Source organism: Danio aesculapii, chromosome 10, assembly GCF_903798145.1.
Source record: "Danio aesculapii chromosome 10, fDanAes4.1, whole genome shotgun sequence".
Taxonomy (NCBI): Eukaryota; Metazoa; Chordata; class Actinopteri; order Cypriniformes; family Danionidae; genus Danio; species Danio aesculapii.
This window is the reverse complement of record NC_079444.1, coordinates 44,332,846-44,350,738: the sequence shown is the minus strand read 5'-3', so window position 1 is coordinate 44,350,738 and position 17,893 is coordinate 44,332,846. Positions and strand designations below refer to the sequence as shown.

The following is a 17,893-nucleotide window of genomic DNA, read 5'->3' as shown; positions in this document are numbered from 1 at the left end:
GCAGAGCAACACTAACAGAATGAGAGAACGCAGAAGTGTAAATGCCAACTATACGAAAGGCATGCGTCATGAGTTACGGCGATCACTCAATGCAGAAGTATAACTCAGCCTTGAAGAAGACCTATTCTGCCCCTTTTAAGTAAGTCTCTGACGTGCCTAGAGTGTGTATGTGTATGTGTGTGAAGATTCGTCTCAAAATAGCACACAGATAATGTTTTCTAACTCTCTGAAACTAACTCTTTCAGGCTTTGTTCCTAATTCTGGCGTTTAGGTGACTGTTGCTTTAAATTCAAATGAGATTGAGCTTTTTTCAGAAGAGGGCGGAGCTACAAATGCCTCTGTGTCAGCGTAATGGTAGATTAAAAAACAAGACTAATATAATATAATAATGAGGGACTAATGGTCCCTAGTGGGGGGGGGGGGGGGGGGGTGTTTTCCCTCTGATGACACGAACAAAAGGGAGTCTTTTATTAAAAAAAATACAAATTTTACCATTAGAACCTGTATATATTCACACAACAACTGTGTTTAAACCGCCTATAAATGTGATTTTTTTAAGAAGGTCCCCTTCAAAAAATCATGTTCAAATTTATTACAGGACATAGTAAAATACATGACAGATTAAGCAATTTATAATACTAATAAAAGTGTGTTTAATGCTCAAAAACAACTTAAGCTGTGTGTTTATCTGAACATGATGTCACACCTTAAATGTGCAGTATGTAAGTTTGACACCAAGTGGTTGAAATAGGCATTGCATTCATGGATCAAAACACAGGCAAGTGCAGGTTGCCAGATTGGGGACCGACAGAAGTGAGTCTGATGACTGAGCCTATCAAGGCTGATTTAAACCGTGTTCTATATAAAAGCAACGCCAGACGATAGGAGTAATTTTCCATTTTAAAAGAAGGGTTTTTTATTATTTTTTAGGGGTTTTCACCTTTATTGATAGGACAGTGGAGATTAGAGAGAGGAAAGAATGAAAAGCAGAGATACTGGAAGGATCGGCAAAGGACCTCGAGCCGGGAATTGAACTCGGGTCGCTGCGAGCACCTCAGTGCTAAGTGTCAACGCACAAACCGCCAGGCTATTGGTGCTGACAGGAGTTTTTGTCCTAACCAACACCTCAACAGAAAACTGACGATGATCAGCTCAGGTACAGCTCATGTGCTTTATTCACTGTTAAATGCTATAATGAGAGTTTGAATATCATTTCACATGACATTTATTGCCATATACTGGAAGCAGCATCTACATTTAATCATGTTAAAGAGGTTTAATATGTATTCATTAGATTATAAACATTAGCATTGTGCTGGAGTGCAGTGAGTGCACTATTTTGTACTTCTGAATGGCTGTATTTACATTTCTGTCGTGTTTCGTCTAGTGCAAACAGCCAAATTACTTATCACTACAAATCTAGTCTCATAGCATGTTGTTAGGACATGGGGTTACAATGTGACCTGCTTACCTAATGTTTACACTCATAATATTTATATTATTTGCTAATTAATAACCTCATGTGGAGCTCTGAATCTGCGTCTCATTTCAGAGTCTGCTACTGTCCACCAGAGGTCGCATTTTGGTCACAGGCGCATGCCTTGAGAGCCTTTCTGAATGACTAAATGAATGAAATACACAGTTTTTCACCATCTGGCAACCCACGCGCTGAAATATAATTGGCTAAACTGGCAGTGGGCGGGTTAAATGACCAAAACAAAGACAGACGTTCTGCCACGTAACACACATGTTCAAAGCAGAATATCTGACTTCAGCATTGTTTTTCAGATAAACATGAATGTTCACTGAGCATGTTTCTGAATATCTGCAAACATATTACGGTGTTTATATGCTCTAGAACAAACTTACAGCACCTCTAAAACAAACCTTCATCAGCAATTCAGAATCAAGTAGAACCGTCTAAAACGATAAGTCAAAATGAATGTAGATTTTACTCGTGGAACTGTTGTGCTCTCTGGGCTCAATTACTAAGCTTTTATTTCAGAAAACTCCCCTCATGATACAGAGATCTACAGATTGCTCCAGCTAATGAGAATAAAACTGCTCACAGGAAGTGACTTGAGGTCTGACAGTAATTGTCTTATGAAAATGTACGCTTGAAAGTTGCGCTCTGTGCTTTGATGGCGGTGATGATGGTGCTGTAAAGGGAATGAAATTACAGTCACAACTTCCCGGAGAGGATTTTAGCGCTCTAACAGCTACTGTGAGCACTCTAACACACACTCTCCACAATCACATCGGTTTAAACACATCCCTTTTAAAGCAGAAAGACAAAGAAAACATCGATTGCTGGATGATGACCACAAAAGCATGTCATGAGGGTCAATTATTGGGAAATTGAGATTTACGCATCATCTGAAATATGAATAAATAAGTTGTAAATAAACGGTTTGGTAGGACAAAACAAACAATGAAATTGAGGAAATCAAATGCAATGCGTATTAAGGGTGGATTTATTTACAGTAAGTATACGAGTCTCGTAGAGGAGGTCATCTAAAGAAAAAATCATTACGAAGAGAAGAGATCTGGATTCATGAATTAAAATCACTTACACCACAAGAATAAATGAGGAATTGGATCTCACTGTGTTTCTTTAATGTACTGTTGCTTATCTATAACTTTGTGAATAATGGATTTTGAGTGTATAATGTCTTAAGAGATTATTGGGATTACATTGTCTGAGTTGGCGAATATATGGATGATTTACAGTTGAAGTCAGAATTATTAGCCCCCCTTCAATTGTTTTTTCCTTTTTAAATATTTCCCATATGATGTTTAACAGTGCAAGGACATTTTCACAGTGTTTCCTATAATATTGTTTCTTCTGGAGAAAGTCTTATTTGTTTTATTTCAGCTAGAATAAAAGCAGTTTTTAATAGTTTTAAAACCATTTTAAGGTCAAAATTATTAGCCCCTTTAAGCTATATTTTTTCGATAGTCTACAGAACAAACCATCGTTATACAATGACTTGCCTAATTACCCTAACCTGCCTAGTTAACCTAATTAACCTAGTTAAGCCTTTAAATGTCACTTTAAGCTGAATACTAGTGTCTTGAAGAATATCTAGTCTAATATTATTTACTGTCATCATGACAAAGAGAAAATAAATCAGTTATTAGAGATGAGTTATTAACACTATTATGATTAGAAATGTGCTGAACAAATCTCTCCGTTAAACAGAAATTGGGGAAAAAATAAACAGGGAGGTAATAATTCTGGGGGGCTAATAATTCTGACTTCCACGGTATGTGATTTTTTTGTGTACAAATTTGCTCTCTCTGAATATGAAGATGGTGTTTTTGTGGGTGGAATGGAAGAAGCATTCCTTGTGTTAGCAGCTATATACAAAATGAAATTGGATTGTTTTTAAGCGTTGAGTAACTATCTAGTTAATGTGATTGACTTTGGAATAAGAGGGTGGAGTGGGAAAAGTGTGTCACACACTGAGGAAGGAGTTGTGCCAAAACGTCTGTGTTTTGTATCTCTGAAGAATGTGAAATAAAGAAATACAAAGTAATTATTTAATGAGAGCGGATCATGACCTTCTGAATGATATATTTACAGTTAGAAATATACAAAATTTATTAAATATTTCTTTAATCGTTAGATGAAATGGTAATAATTTTAGGCATAACAGAAAAATCTATCTATTTTGAATCTATTTGAAATAAAGTAGATTATTATTGATGTTGTTCCTACAAATATACATGTGCAACTTAAGACTGCTTAATTGTAAAATCTCAATTTTGTTTGATCAATTTTCCAGTTTTGTTTAGAAATCTTTTAAAATATTTTTTAGTCCTACAAATATATTATTATATGACTGCTTTTGTAGTCCAGGGTCACAGATTGCCTAATTACTCATAAAATCTATTATTTTTGTTATATAAATTGTCTATTTTTATTTATAAATCTTCAGCTTTTTCCTTTTAAATTGTCTTTTTCTGGTTTTATTTATTCCTACAAATATATAATTATACATCTGGTTTTGAAGTACAGGGTCACATATTACCTTTCTGCTTAACCTCCTAGGGCTTGAGTGGACAGCCCATTTTAGCTGTTAAGTGGCTATCCTCATAAGGCTCAAGGTGTTTTTTCCATGCATTTTTTATTTCTCTTTGCTATTTGGGTTTATTGGACCCTAATTAGAATAAAAACCTAAGTATCATCATTTGATATGATGTAGTTTAGAGAAAAATGATGTCCATAGATGTGGACTCGTGAATTTGCATAAACACCTTTTCCTGAATGTTTTAATGCATATTTAACATAGAAATTTCTTTTTTAACTTGCTTTGACTATCAGAGAGTAAAAACAACATTTTTTTCCATTTGGACAGTAAAAATAGTGTTTGGGACATTGCATATGCTGCAAAACAGCTGCAGGATGACACTGCATGTCTGTAACAAAATATAAAACATTCAAAGTATTTTAAATAGGGGACATTCTACTGTACCAGAAACATACATGTTCACTTATAAAAAACATGACAGAGCCTGAGCTTGTCCTCCTCAAAGAAATCATACAACAACAAGTATCAAATCAATTAAATGATAGAAGGCATCCTTGATCACTGTCAGCTTCTCCTTTGTCATAGTCATATGCATGCATTTTAGGTTATATTTAATGCAAATGTGACAGGGATGACTGAAACATGGGGACAATTATAAAACAGATTTTATTAGTAGAATTTATTTAGAATTTAATGTTTTAATCAATTGATATGAATGATAACAACTTAAACTTGCTATTTCTGAAGTTTTTTTCTGTAAATAACTTTAAATTTATAATACATTTTTAGCATAACAAATCTATTAAAGCTGTAGGTTCAAACGGACTGAGGACTACAGACAATGACAGAGTTTGTACAGTCTAAAGTGTTTTTAATAAAGAACAAAAATCTGAGAAGTAAATGAATGACATTCTCCTTTACAGAACTGACAGAAGTCAACCATCAGGCCATTTTAGACATTTTTAGGGATGAAATACTTTATTCACAGTGTGCTTTTATTTCGAGGACAGATCATGTTCATTTCTGCTAGAATGTCCCTTAATCATACAAATCTTTTATATCAGATTTTCACTTTTTGTGTTTTATTCACCAACATCAGCATTTTTCTTATTATTGTCTTCTTATATATTTTTTTTTACACTGATGCTACAAAGTCCATTTCCTCTGTAATCTAATATTTCAATTAAATCTCTCCTCTTGTTCCAACCTCTTGTTATGAGCAATCCAACAGTGCTGCTTCTTAGAGACAGTTCACCCAAAAATGAAAAATCTGTCATCATTTGCTCTCGCTTTACTTGTTAAAAATGGATTTCATTTTTCTGTTGAACACAAAAGTAGATATTTTGAAAAATGTCACAAACCTGTAACCACTGACTTCTGTAGTATTTGTTTTCCCTACTATGGAAGTCAATGGTTACATGTTTTCAGCTACTTTAAAATACCTTCAACAAAAGAAAGAAACTCAAACTGGTTTAAAACCACTTAAGGATGAGTAAATACTGAGTGCATTTGAATTATTTTGGGTGAACTACCCCTTAAAGGCCGATAACAAAAATAAATAGGTCAAAGGTCTCACCTTCTGGAGATAAACCTGCTGCCAATCAATTCCCTTGAAGAACACGTGCTCCTTCACCTCTGATGCCCTAGTGGAAAAAAACACAACAAACACATTATTTTAAAGCCTACTTATGTTTATTAACATCATATATTAGCCATGTGTTGATGCAATACATTTGTATTTAAAATATTAGAGAAATATGGTTATTCACTTTAGGTTTTCAGACAACAAAAATAATCGGTATCACTTTATTTTGATGGTCCCTTAAACGCATATTTCTGAATTTAAGTTACATTGCTTCATGCTCTTATTCTTGAAGATATTCTTCAAGACACTTCTATACAGCTTAAAGTGACATTTAAAGGCTTAACTAGGTTAATTAGGTTAGTTATGGTTTGACAAACCATAACTAACCTCATTACCCTAGTGATGAGGTTAGTATATATATATATATATATATATATATATATATATATATATATATATATGTGTGTATGTGTGTATGTGTATGTGTACATACACACAAACACACATATATATGTACACACACACACATATATATATACACACACACACACACACACACACATACATACACACACACACACACATATATATATATATATATATATATATATATATATATATATATATATATATATATATATATATATATATATATTAAGTCTTTGCTATGATGACAGCACATAATATTTTGCAAGATACTAGTATTCAGTTTAAAATATAATAACTGGGATAATTATGTAAACTAGGCAAGAATTTTGTCTTGATCGAGTATATTTTAAACATTTTAGGCTTCAGGTTTATAATAAATACTTGGTAATAATAAATTGCAATCTCATTCCTTTTTCAATTAATTTTTCTATTCTGAATTATTAAATGTAAAGATGTTGCTGCGTATAATGCTAAATATATAAAATCATGTTATAATGCAATATATTATAATGTTTGGAAAAATGTTATTTCATCCAGGACTATTGTACATTATTTCTGGATGAATTTATACACTGCAATATTCCACAATATGTTTATTTTGATATAATGCCATTTAATTTCCTGCTCCTGCATTGCAATTAAAATAATAAAAACTGTTCATAATGTATAATTGTGGCAAATGGAGTGTTGTTGGCCTATGATGTGATGTTTGTGTGTAATCATTTATTGTATTGTTTATTTGTAATATACAATGGTGGCAAACCACAATAAAGGCTTCTAATTTAACCTAAACAGGCTTTGCTATACAGTAATTATGGCTTCATCTGAGAATATATATTATATTAACTAACACCACATCTGACCAGCAGGTGTCAGCAACTCAGAACAAGCTGCAAATACTTCCCAGCATGCTCTTCTGTCTTTTATAAACCTCAAGTGTGTGGTTCTTTCATTGGTGTAATTCTGTATTAACCAAAAGCCGATCATCTAAGGTGTGGGATAAGGGTGCAGACTTCTCACAGTTTGGTTTTAGTACGATTTAATAAAAGAAGCACTGTCAAATATAAAATAAAGACAGCAAAGATAATACTAAAACAAAATAAACTGTGCTTTCAGGAATCAAACAGGTACATAAACTGAATAATATACAATATAACACTCTCTCTACTGTATATAATATTCACTGTATTCATGAAACAAGAGGTTAACCATTACTGAGCTACAGCTATTCAGTGGAGTAGAGAGAGGGAGAGAGAGCGATGTGATTATCATATATGACAGAGGTGTCATCATGAAGACGGGGGTGTTTTTCTCTTACCCTCGTCCCAAACAGCCCAATCTTTTGGCCACATCTCGCTGTAGGAGTCCTTCCAGGAGAGACTTGAGCTCGGGAGTGAAGGAATCAGGCAACTCCACATTCTGAAAAAACAGGAAGAAGATTGATGATGTCACAGTGTCACTGATGTCACATGACAGCTGCTGTTTGTCGATTCCGTTTGCTTTCCTTGCGTTTAGGCTTATGGCGATATCAAATGTTACTGTTGCGATTAATTGCTGAAGGTTTATTCAAGGTGTGCTGTATTATCACTGTATTACCATAAGCTGAAAAAAATATATAAGGCAGAGATGCCCAAACTAGGGCCAAGGTAACCTTTGATTTGGCTCGTCATCCCATCTGAGAAGAGGAGGAGGAGGATGGGGACAGTTTAGAGACTGTTATTTCCAATCTAATGCAGCCTATTGTTTTATTGTTAAAAGTTAATCGAATTGAAATGTCTCATATAAATATTGTAAATGAATCAGATTTAGTTTAAAAGTACATACTGTCACCTGATAGAGAACGCAGAGGACTATAGTGTGCAAATCAAGATTCTGCTTCACTGGTGTATTCAGCACTGAACTCCACTGTTCAATCTTATATTAAGATAGATAGATAGATAGATAGATAGATAGATAGATAGATAGATAGATAGATAGATAGATAGATAGATAGATAGATAGATAGATAGATAGATAGATAGATAGATAGATAGATAGATAGATAGATAGATAGATAGATAGATAGATAGATAGATAGATAGACAGACAGACAGACAGACAGACAGACAGACAGACAGACAGACAGATAGACAGATAGACAGATAGATAGATAGATAGATAGATAGATAGATAGATAGATAGATAGACAGACAGACAGACAGACAGACCAGACAGACAGACAGACAGATAGAACGATAGATAGATAGATAGACAGACAGACAGACAGACAGACAGATAGACAGACAGACAGACAGACCGACCAGATAGAACGATAGATAGATAGATAGATAGATAGATAGATAGATAGATAGATAGATAGATAGATAGATAGATAGATAGATAGATAGATAGATAGATAGATAGATAGATAGATAGATAGATAGATAGATAGATAGATAGATAGATAGACAAAACAAATGTTATGGAAGTCAGTGGTTATAGGCTTTCAACATTCTTCAAAATATCTTCCTTTGTGTTCAACAGAAGAAACTTAAAAATGTTTGCAACAAGTAAAGGGTGGGAAATTGATGACAATTTTCATTTTTGGGTGAATTATCCCAAGCCTTTGGTGCTGTTATGAACACCAGCGCAAATACAGAGTGAATATTCTTTAAAATCACTCTAAAGGTTGAATTAAAGTAATTATTCACTGTATTTTGTCTATTTTCACTGTATTCCATGTTGTCAATATTGTACATGTTCATTATCAGCATATATTGAATAACTGAATATCAGCGTTTGTCTAGTTTTATTAGCTCTCCTCATCTTTGACACTGAACGGTCATTACTAAAATGCAAATACGCAGTTAAAGGCAAACTTTCTAGCAGTCGACAGTGCTGGTATTCAAATATCCTCACAATCATACAAATGAATGCGTGCACTACCAAAACACAACCGGCTTATATAACAGGCAGAGTCTACTGCACATTCAAATCAAGGTCAACACTCAGAGAAGTCACGGTAAATGCAGACCAAGAAACTTTTAGGCTGTCAGTGAACTAGACAACAAGACATCATTGCTTTTTAGATTAGTCAAAGAGAGGTTTTCGCATGTTGCTATATACAGCTAAAGATTCAATTATTCACCCAAGTGTGACATTTGAATTCTTTCACTAATATTTCCCACATGATGAATAACAGAGTACGTTTTCACAGTATTTCTTATAATACTTCTTGAGAAAGTCTTTTTTTTTGGCTTGAATGAAAGCAGTTTATACAAAATAATACAATACATTATTATTATATTATATTATTAGTCCCCTTAAGAAAAATATATATTTTTGATTCTCTACAAAACAAAGCACTGTTGTCCAATCACTTGCTTAATTAATTCAATTAAGCCTTTAAATTGCACTTTAATCTGACTGCTAACTTGCAAAATAACTAGTAAAATATGATATGCTGTCCAAAAAAAAAGGAAATTAGTCATTAGAAATCAGTTCCTAATACTGTTATCTTTAGAAATGTGTTTAAAAAGAATCAGCACATGGGAAATACCTTAAAAAATAATAAACTATCATAGGAGAGCTAATAATGTGTGTACATTTTCATTATAAGGATGTAATAAATAATGGCTGTTTATGAAAAATTCCAGTGAAATAAATATATATTTATGAAGCAGCAGAATTGATAATAAAATGTTTACTGATCATCAAATCATCATATTACACTGATATACAGTTGAAGTCAGAATTATTAGCCCCCTTTGAATTGTTTTTTCTTTTTTAAATATTTCCCAAATGATGTTGAACAGATTCAGGAAATTTTCATAGTATGTCTGATAATATTTTTTCTTCTGGAGAAAGTCTTATTTGTTTTATTTCGGCTAGAATAAAAGCAGTTTTTAATTTTTAAAACCCATTTTAAGGTCAATATTATTAGCCCCCTTTAAGCTATATATATTTTTTTGATATTTATTTATTTTTTATTACCCTAACCTGCATAAGTAACCTTGAAATGTTAAGTCTAAAATGTCTTTTATTGTCACTTTAAGCTGAATACTAGTGTCTTGAAGAATATCCAGTCTAATATTATTTACTGTCATCATGACAAAGAGAAAATAAATCAGTTATTAGAGATGAGTTATTAAATCTATCATGATTAGAAATGGGTTGAAGAAATCTTCTCTCAGTTAAACAGAAACTAGGGAAAAAAATAAACAGGGGAGCTAATAATTCAGGGTTTGATTCTGACTTCAAATGTATGTGTTCATAAACTAAACTGTGACACTGAAGACTGGAGTAAAGACGCTTTAAATTCAGATTTGCATCACAGATATTTCATTTTAAAACAGAATTCATTCATTCATTTTCCTTCGGCTTAGTCCCTTATCTATCAGGGGTTTGAACCACCAACTATATCCACAGTGGAATGAACCACCAACTAATCCAGAATGTGTTTTATGCAATGGATGTCCTTCCAGCTGCAACCCAGTACTGTGAAACTCCCATACACACTCATTCTCACACACACACACACACACACACTCATACACTCATACACTACGGCCAGTTTAGTTAATCCATTCCTCTATAGCGCATGTGTTCGGACTGTGGGGGAAACCGGAGCACCTGGAGGAAACCCACACCAACACGGGGAGAACATGCAAACTCCACACAGAAACACCAACTGATTTAGCCGGGACTCGAACCAGCGACCTTCTTGCTGTGAGGCCACAGTCCTAACCAGTGAGCCACCGTGCCGCCACAGAATTTCTCATTCAGCATTTACTTGAAGCAAAATCAAATTCTCACCATGAATTGAATAGTACTGTACGTCAGCCAGTAAACCTGTGTGTCATGATCGAGTTTTCCAGTCCATTCTGAACTAAATCTGATCAGGGTATAAAACAGCTTATTTCACAAGATGCCCTCAAAATCCTTGACTAATGAAATCTGGAGATAATTTTCCCTGTGTGGTCGGCATCCAGACGCAAACCTCAAAAGCTAAAATTTATCCACGAGAAGACCTTTTATTTCACTAGTTAAAATATATATAGTTATAATAAATTATATATAATATATTTATATATATATAAAAAAATAATATATATTAATATAATCAATGGCCACATTATTAGGTACACCCTAGGACCCCATTTTGCCCTCAGAGCTGTCTTAATCCTTCATGTCAGAGATTCTACAAGGTACTGAAAATATCCCTGAGATTTTGCTCCATATTGACATGATAGCATCACACAGTTGCTGCAGATTTGTCGGCTGCACATCCATGATGCCAATCTGCTCCACCACATCCCAAAGGTGCTCTATTGGATTGAGCTCTGGTGACTGTGGAGGCCATTTGAGTACAGTGAACTCATTGTCATGTTCAAGAAACCAGTCTGAGATGATTCGTGCTTGGAAGTAGCCATCAGAAGATGGAGACACTGTGGTCATAAAGGGATGGACATGGTCAGCAGCAATACTCAGGTAGGCTGTGGTGTTGACACCATGCTCAATTGGTACTAATGGACCCAAAGTGTGCCAAGACAATATCCCCCACACCATTACACCACCACCAGCAGCCTGAACCGCTGATACAAGGCAGGATGGATCCATGCTTTCATGTTGTTGAGGCCAAATTCTGACCCGAGCATCCGAATGTGTCGGCAGAAATGGAGACTCATCAGACCAGGCAACGTTTCTCCAATCTTCTATTGTCCAGTTTTGGTGAGCCTGTGTGAATTGTAGCCTCAGTTTCCAGTTCTTAGCTGACAGGAGCGGCACCCGGTGTGGTCTTCTGCTGCTGTAGCCCATCCGCCTCAAGGTTGGACGTGTTGTGTGTTCAGAGATGCTCTTCTGCAGACCTCGGTTGTAACGAGTGCTTATTTGAGTTACTGTTGCCTTTCTATCAGCTGAAACCAGTCTGGCCATTCTCCTCTGACCTCTGGCATCAACAAGGCATTTGCGCCCACAGAACTGCCGCTCACTGGAGATTTCCTCTTTGTCGGACCATTCTTTGTAAACCCTAAAGATGGTTGTGCGTGAAAATCACAGTAGATCAGCAGTTTCTGAAATACTCAGACCATACTTTGACCATGTCTACATGCCTAAATGCATTGAGCTGCTGCCATGTGATTCAGCAGTTGAACAGGTGAACCTAATATATTGGCCTCTGGGTATACATATATAAAGAAAGAAAGAAAGAAAGAAAGAAAGAAAGAAAGAAAGAAAGAAAGAAAGAAAGAAAGAAAGAAAATCGACCTCAGTCTCAACTCAAAACTATTCTGTGGTCCAGTTTGCAAAACATGAACACCTTGTCAGTCAGAAGAAAACTGTTGGATGCCGGACAGCCCTTTCTGCTGATTTCTGACTAGTCTTTATGTCCAATCAATTAAAGTCAGGCATCAGCATGTCTCCTTTTGATAATACAAGTGAAAAATAAACGTCAGTATTGGAAATAAACAAACATTTGCAATAAAAAACATTAGCATTTGCAATAAGGTGTGCTACACTGTGCACTTGAGAGTGCAAAAGTATTGACTGTGTTATAAAGTCTATTATGCATAATTCAAGTAATGAAAGCAAAAAAATATCCCTGTAAGAGCTTGTGTTTTTGAACATAATAATCACACAAGCTAAAATAAAGCTTTCTCTGAATATCATCAAATGTTGATTTCACACAACAGTTCAACAAACCAAAAAGTTCATTGTAGGCACAATTCTGTTTCTCCAATGAGAATAGCTCAAACAAAACTAGAGCAGAACAATTGTGCATGCATTTCCATCTTAAATGAATCAGTTTCTGAACGAATCATTTGAGTCGCTGACTACGTTTACATAGACATCAGTAATGGAATTATTTTCCTTAATCTGAATAAGACAATAATATGATTATGGTGTTTACACGAGCTGCTTTTGTTCCTTTCATGATCTCGTTTTACATGTTATAGCACATAATTTGATTAACATCACTGCGTCACCACACTTTTCGGCGTTTCAGTTTTAATTTGTCGACTTTAACTGCAGTTTGGCACTTTTATTTTCATTCTGGAACATAGGTGCAGAGAATAGTGTCAAACAGTCAAGTGTGTATAGATTATTATCCTGTCGCAAAATGCGGCAAAAATCCCACACAACAGTAATAGTTTGATTGCGGTGTTTACATGTCTGTACCTCACTTCAATAACACCACTAAAATAGTCATACTCCACATGTCCTAATCTGATTTCTGTTTAGTTCAATTATGACTGTAGTCGGATTAAAATAATCAAAAATCGCTGTTTACATGGTCGACTCTTAATCAGAGTATTGTCTTAATCAGAGTATTGGTGTCCATGTAAACGTCCTCATCGATCTATTCATAGACACACACATTTGCTTCGTTTCTAAATGAATCAGTTGCTTTGACTGAATCATTAGATCAAATTCCTTTGATGAATCACTTTTTAAGTTAAGGATTAAATGTTTTGTTCAGAAACAGATTTATTCATGATGGAAACACACAGTGTGTTGCTCTGCTACACACAAAAGCTCGCCAGCAGTTTAATTGGGACTATTTTCAGAGGAGAAAGAACATTTGTGAATCTGTGTTTCCATCCGGAAGGAATCAGTTTCTGAATGAATCATTTAAATAACTGATTCAAAGATCCATTCATAAACACTTGCTTAGTTTCTAAATGAATTAGTTGCTTTGACTGAATCGTTAGACCAAATTGCTTTAATGAATCACTCTTTAAGGCAAGGAATACATTTTTGTTCAGAAACAAATGTATTCATGATGGAAAAATTTCAGTGGAGAAAGAACATTTGAGAATCTCAAAGCAATGCTGTGTTTCCATCCTGAATGAATCAATTTCTAAACAAATCATTTAAATCAATGATCTATCTATCTATCCATCCATCCATCCATCCATCCATCCATCCATCCATCCATCCATCCTTCCATGCATCCATCCATCAAATTTCTAAATGAATCAGTTGTCTATCTATCTCTCTAGCTTTTGTCTGTCTGTCTGTCTGTCTGTCTGTCTGTCTGTCTGTCTGTCTGTCTGTCTATCGTTTTGTCTGTCTGTCTACATATCTATCTTTTGTTTTGTCTGTCTGTCTATCCATCCATCCATCCATCCATCCATCCATCCATCGTTTTGTCTGTCTGTCTATCTGTCTGTCTGTCTGTCTGTCTGTCTGTCTGTCTGTCTGTCTGTCTGTCTGTCTGTCTGTCTGTCTATCTATCTATCTATCTATCATTTTGTCTGTCCATCTGTCCATCCATCCATCCATCTATCTATCATTTTGTCTGTCTGTCTATCGTATTGTCTGTCTGTCTGTCTAACTATCTATCTTTTGTTTTGCCTGTCTATCTATCCAATTTATCTGTTATATTATTCAATATGTAAATGCTTAGATAACAGAAATAAAGAAATTTGTCTTTTAGTTTCTTTTAGGCTTTTTAGTTGATTGAATTAAACTAATAATTATTTTTGAAAGCATTCATTTTTTCCAGTTTTTTTGTTTGTTATGCTTTCAAAATCATCCCACATAAAAAAAGAAATATATAAAATAAAGAGTCCAGAGATTCTGTCTGTTTCAGCAATATTGCAGACCTGTATCAGTATTCTGGGAGTGCCTCATCAATAAAGGACACATGCAATGTTGTTTTTGAGCTTAAGTGGCTTGAGAGTGCTCAAACTATGTGATAATTTAGATTTTTGGGTGAACTCCTCCTATAAGACCACTGACACCTGAACAGACAGCCCACTAGCGTCTTCATATTAAAGCGGAGCCCCAAATGGTCCCAAATCAGCAGTAAAAAGCAGTGAGTTTGCTCCTCGCGCCTGCAGAGCAGTCAAGATCCTGCCAGCTCTGTCAGGACTAAATTACTGCTGTGGTGAGAAGAGGACAGTAAATGCAAAGCGTGGATGCAAATTCCTCTCCGTTCGCATTCCCTTGTTAAACACAGTGGGTGTAAAGCACAGGAGCTCCAGTCATTAACTGTTCCCTCTTCACTTCCATGGAAAGCTGTGGCTGCTTTATCCATCTCCTGTTTCACCGTCAGCCTGTTTAATGAAGCTGAAGATGCTCTCTGCTTTAAACTGATCCAATGTTTATTGCATTTATAATACTGCATTTATTTACTGACTTTAAATGCGTAGAGACACTGCCTGAAGCCGAGGCTGCATTTACACTGCAGATCTTGATGGTCAGTTCAGATTTTGCAGCTACATCTGATTTGTTTGATGAGCCGCTTACATCATCTTTTAAAAGCAACTCGTATCTGATTCTCTGCCTTTACACAGCAGACGATGACAAGACGCAATGACCAGGAAAAAAAGAGTGGGCGCTGACTGACAGCTGATAATAAAAGAGCACTCTTTTCTCCATTCCTGCATTTATTCTGTTCACATGGTTTCATTCGCAAGTTATTTTACTACAGTTTATGACAGAAAAGTTCTCATTTGGCCATCTTCTTTTAAAGGGCACCTATGGTAAAAAATCTACTTTTCAAGCTGTTTGGACAGACATATGTGCATGTATGGTGTATAGAGCGTCATATTGGGGTGATATAAACACACCCAGTGCTTTTTCTTTCAATTTAACAACATAAAAAACGGTGGACCAATTGGAGCGGTTTTCAAACCGACGGCAACTTTACGTAGGAGAGCGGTCCCCCCGCCCACCAATATTGATTGACAGGCGCGTCATCATATCCTCAGTTTGTTGATTCACGTCCGCCATTTTCAGCGTGAGTCGAAGCGATATCACTAAAGGAACACGCTAGCTCTATTTTTAGATGTAAGGCTCATTGGGCTCAACACAAGATCAATATTCTCCACATGATCGCTCTAATCGGAATTATTGGTTGTATCTTTAGGTAGGTTTGCAAACATGTGTACTTCTCATTGAGTCTACCTTATACTTCAGCCGTTTGCATTTCTGGCGATCCCAGAAGCTCCCTGTGATCTTAACTAGCATGCGTTTTAGAATTCTAAACATCGGTTTCTATCAGGGTACACAAGTCAACGGCTGGGCGCCGCGGACCGCTGCAGAAACCTATGTTTAGAATTCAAAAATGCGTGGCGCGACGATTCGGGACACTTCATGTTTCTGCCGCGCCACAGAGAGTGTCTGGTGTGCCGTGTCGCGGCTTCGAGCGGTGCATCCGGTGCCTCAGTCAAAGTTAATTCAGTGTGCGTGGTTATTAGTTTCTGTGTACAAGCTCGGCACTTGAAACTAGCACACAGTTGGCTGTAAAACTGTACAAAGACACAAATGATTTTGTACTCTCTGCTTGGTCTGTGTCCGAGTCGTACATGTACGACTGAATGCTGAACCTCTCACTCCAGCTTTTTCTCAGTCTGCCTGTCTCTGTTGCAAACGCAGAGCGGGTGAGCTCATGGCCCCGCCCCCTTGTTATGTTGGCGAGAAGCCGAAACTAATTTACATGTGAAGCAACACACCCCTAAATCAGCGAGCTGTGGACACGCCCCCAACATGACACTTTTTAACACATTATAATAAAACAATCTGAATTGTGTTTTAAACTGAACCTAAACTGGCACACTCAGAAGAACCAGAATGTTAATATTAAATCATAAAAAAGAGGTCAACTATGTGCCCTTTAATCTAGGCTTTTTTAAAGCAGTAGGCCTTTTAATGTCATGTCCATGGCGTGATTTATGCTTGTGATGTATGCCACAGTATTATATATTGGTTATGCGGCCGATGCTGCTTTCAAAGATATTACGTTAATGGAAAGCATTTTGGCAGATCCCCTACTGCACCTTTAATCTATAGATATACCAATAGTAGATTCATTATGTGTCATGTCTGTTACTGTCATATTTCACTGAATTTCTCATTCCCTTTTTCAAAACAATACAACTTTCGCACTCTCTCACTCAATGCATGGAAATGATGCTTTATTCCCAAATATTTCCAGATTTGTTGCACATAACTCTAATGTGCATCTTTGAACGCAAATAAACCCTACTGTCCCACAGCAAGTGAGATGTGTGTTCTTCTGAGAAATGCAAGTGAGTGTATTGATTAATGTTGTACACTGATTATGTGTGAAGATACAAGCACAAACTGCAGAATCACAGAGAGTGTGGTGTATGTTTACCATGGTAAGGGTCATGCGGTCGATCTCGTGTTTGTCTTTGGTCTTGTGCTGCCTGAATGGACTGTGCCTGTGAGAACAGAAGAGAGAGGAGTCAGATCAGGAGCAGGTAGGTAGGGGAGGGGGTTTCCAGAAACCTTTCAATCTCAGTCAGCAAACGCGAAACACACATGCATGCATTGTGAAAAGCACTATAGAGATAAACCAAAATTGAATTGAATATATGCATTGGATGGTTTATAGTCAGAGTTGCTGGTGTTAATTACTACTATTGAAGACAATAATACCAGCGCTGATGTGAAGTTAATCATTTATTCTTTCTTCTGCAGGTACTTTCATCATGATGAACTACACCCATTGAGTGATGTCCGCTGAGTAAACACTGATGAAACACTGCACATTCACAGAGTTTTCTGATGATGATGTTTTTTCATGCTAAATAGATATGAGGATCGTAATGAAACAGGGTATATGCACAGCCAGTGTTTTTCAGCCAATGATAAACTTCCAGGGAAAGCTTAATGTGAGTATTTTCAATTTCATGATTCCTTTTAGAGCATCGATGTTGTAATGTACATAAAATACATTCAGTTAAAGAGACTTCAGCGTTTATTTAGTTGTTCAAGTGTATAATTTGATGAAAGACCGTGTAACCACTTCTGCCATCAGGTTCAGAAACTCCATTGTAAACACTGGAGTACAATAAGCTGTCATATTTTAAAGTCACGGTAGGGGGAATGGAAT

The 17,893-nt window shown here is 35.9% G+C and overlaps 1 protein-coding gene across 1 annotated transcript in view; it reads right to left on the bottom strand.

The window, feature by feature from the left end:
- The window catches only part of grk3 (G protein-coupled receptor kinase 3), a 149,137-nt gene that overhangs the window by 21,029 nt on the left and 110,215 nt on the right, over nucleotides 1–17,893 (bottom strand). Inside the window, exons 14-16 of the mRNA XM_056466378.1 lie at nucleotides 17,153–17,219; nucleotides 7,367–7,467; nucleotides 5,611–5,677 (exon numbers count right to left, since the gene is read on the bottom strand). Of these exons, the coding sequence (XP_056322353.1) occupies nucleotides 5,611–5,677; nucleotides 7,367–7,467; nucleotides 17,153–17,219 (235 nt within the window). The remainder of the gene's footprint in view (nucleotides 1–5,610; nucleotides 5,678–7,366; nucleotides 7,468–17,152; nucleotides 17,220–17,893) is intronic.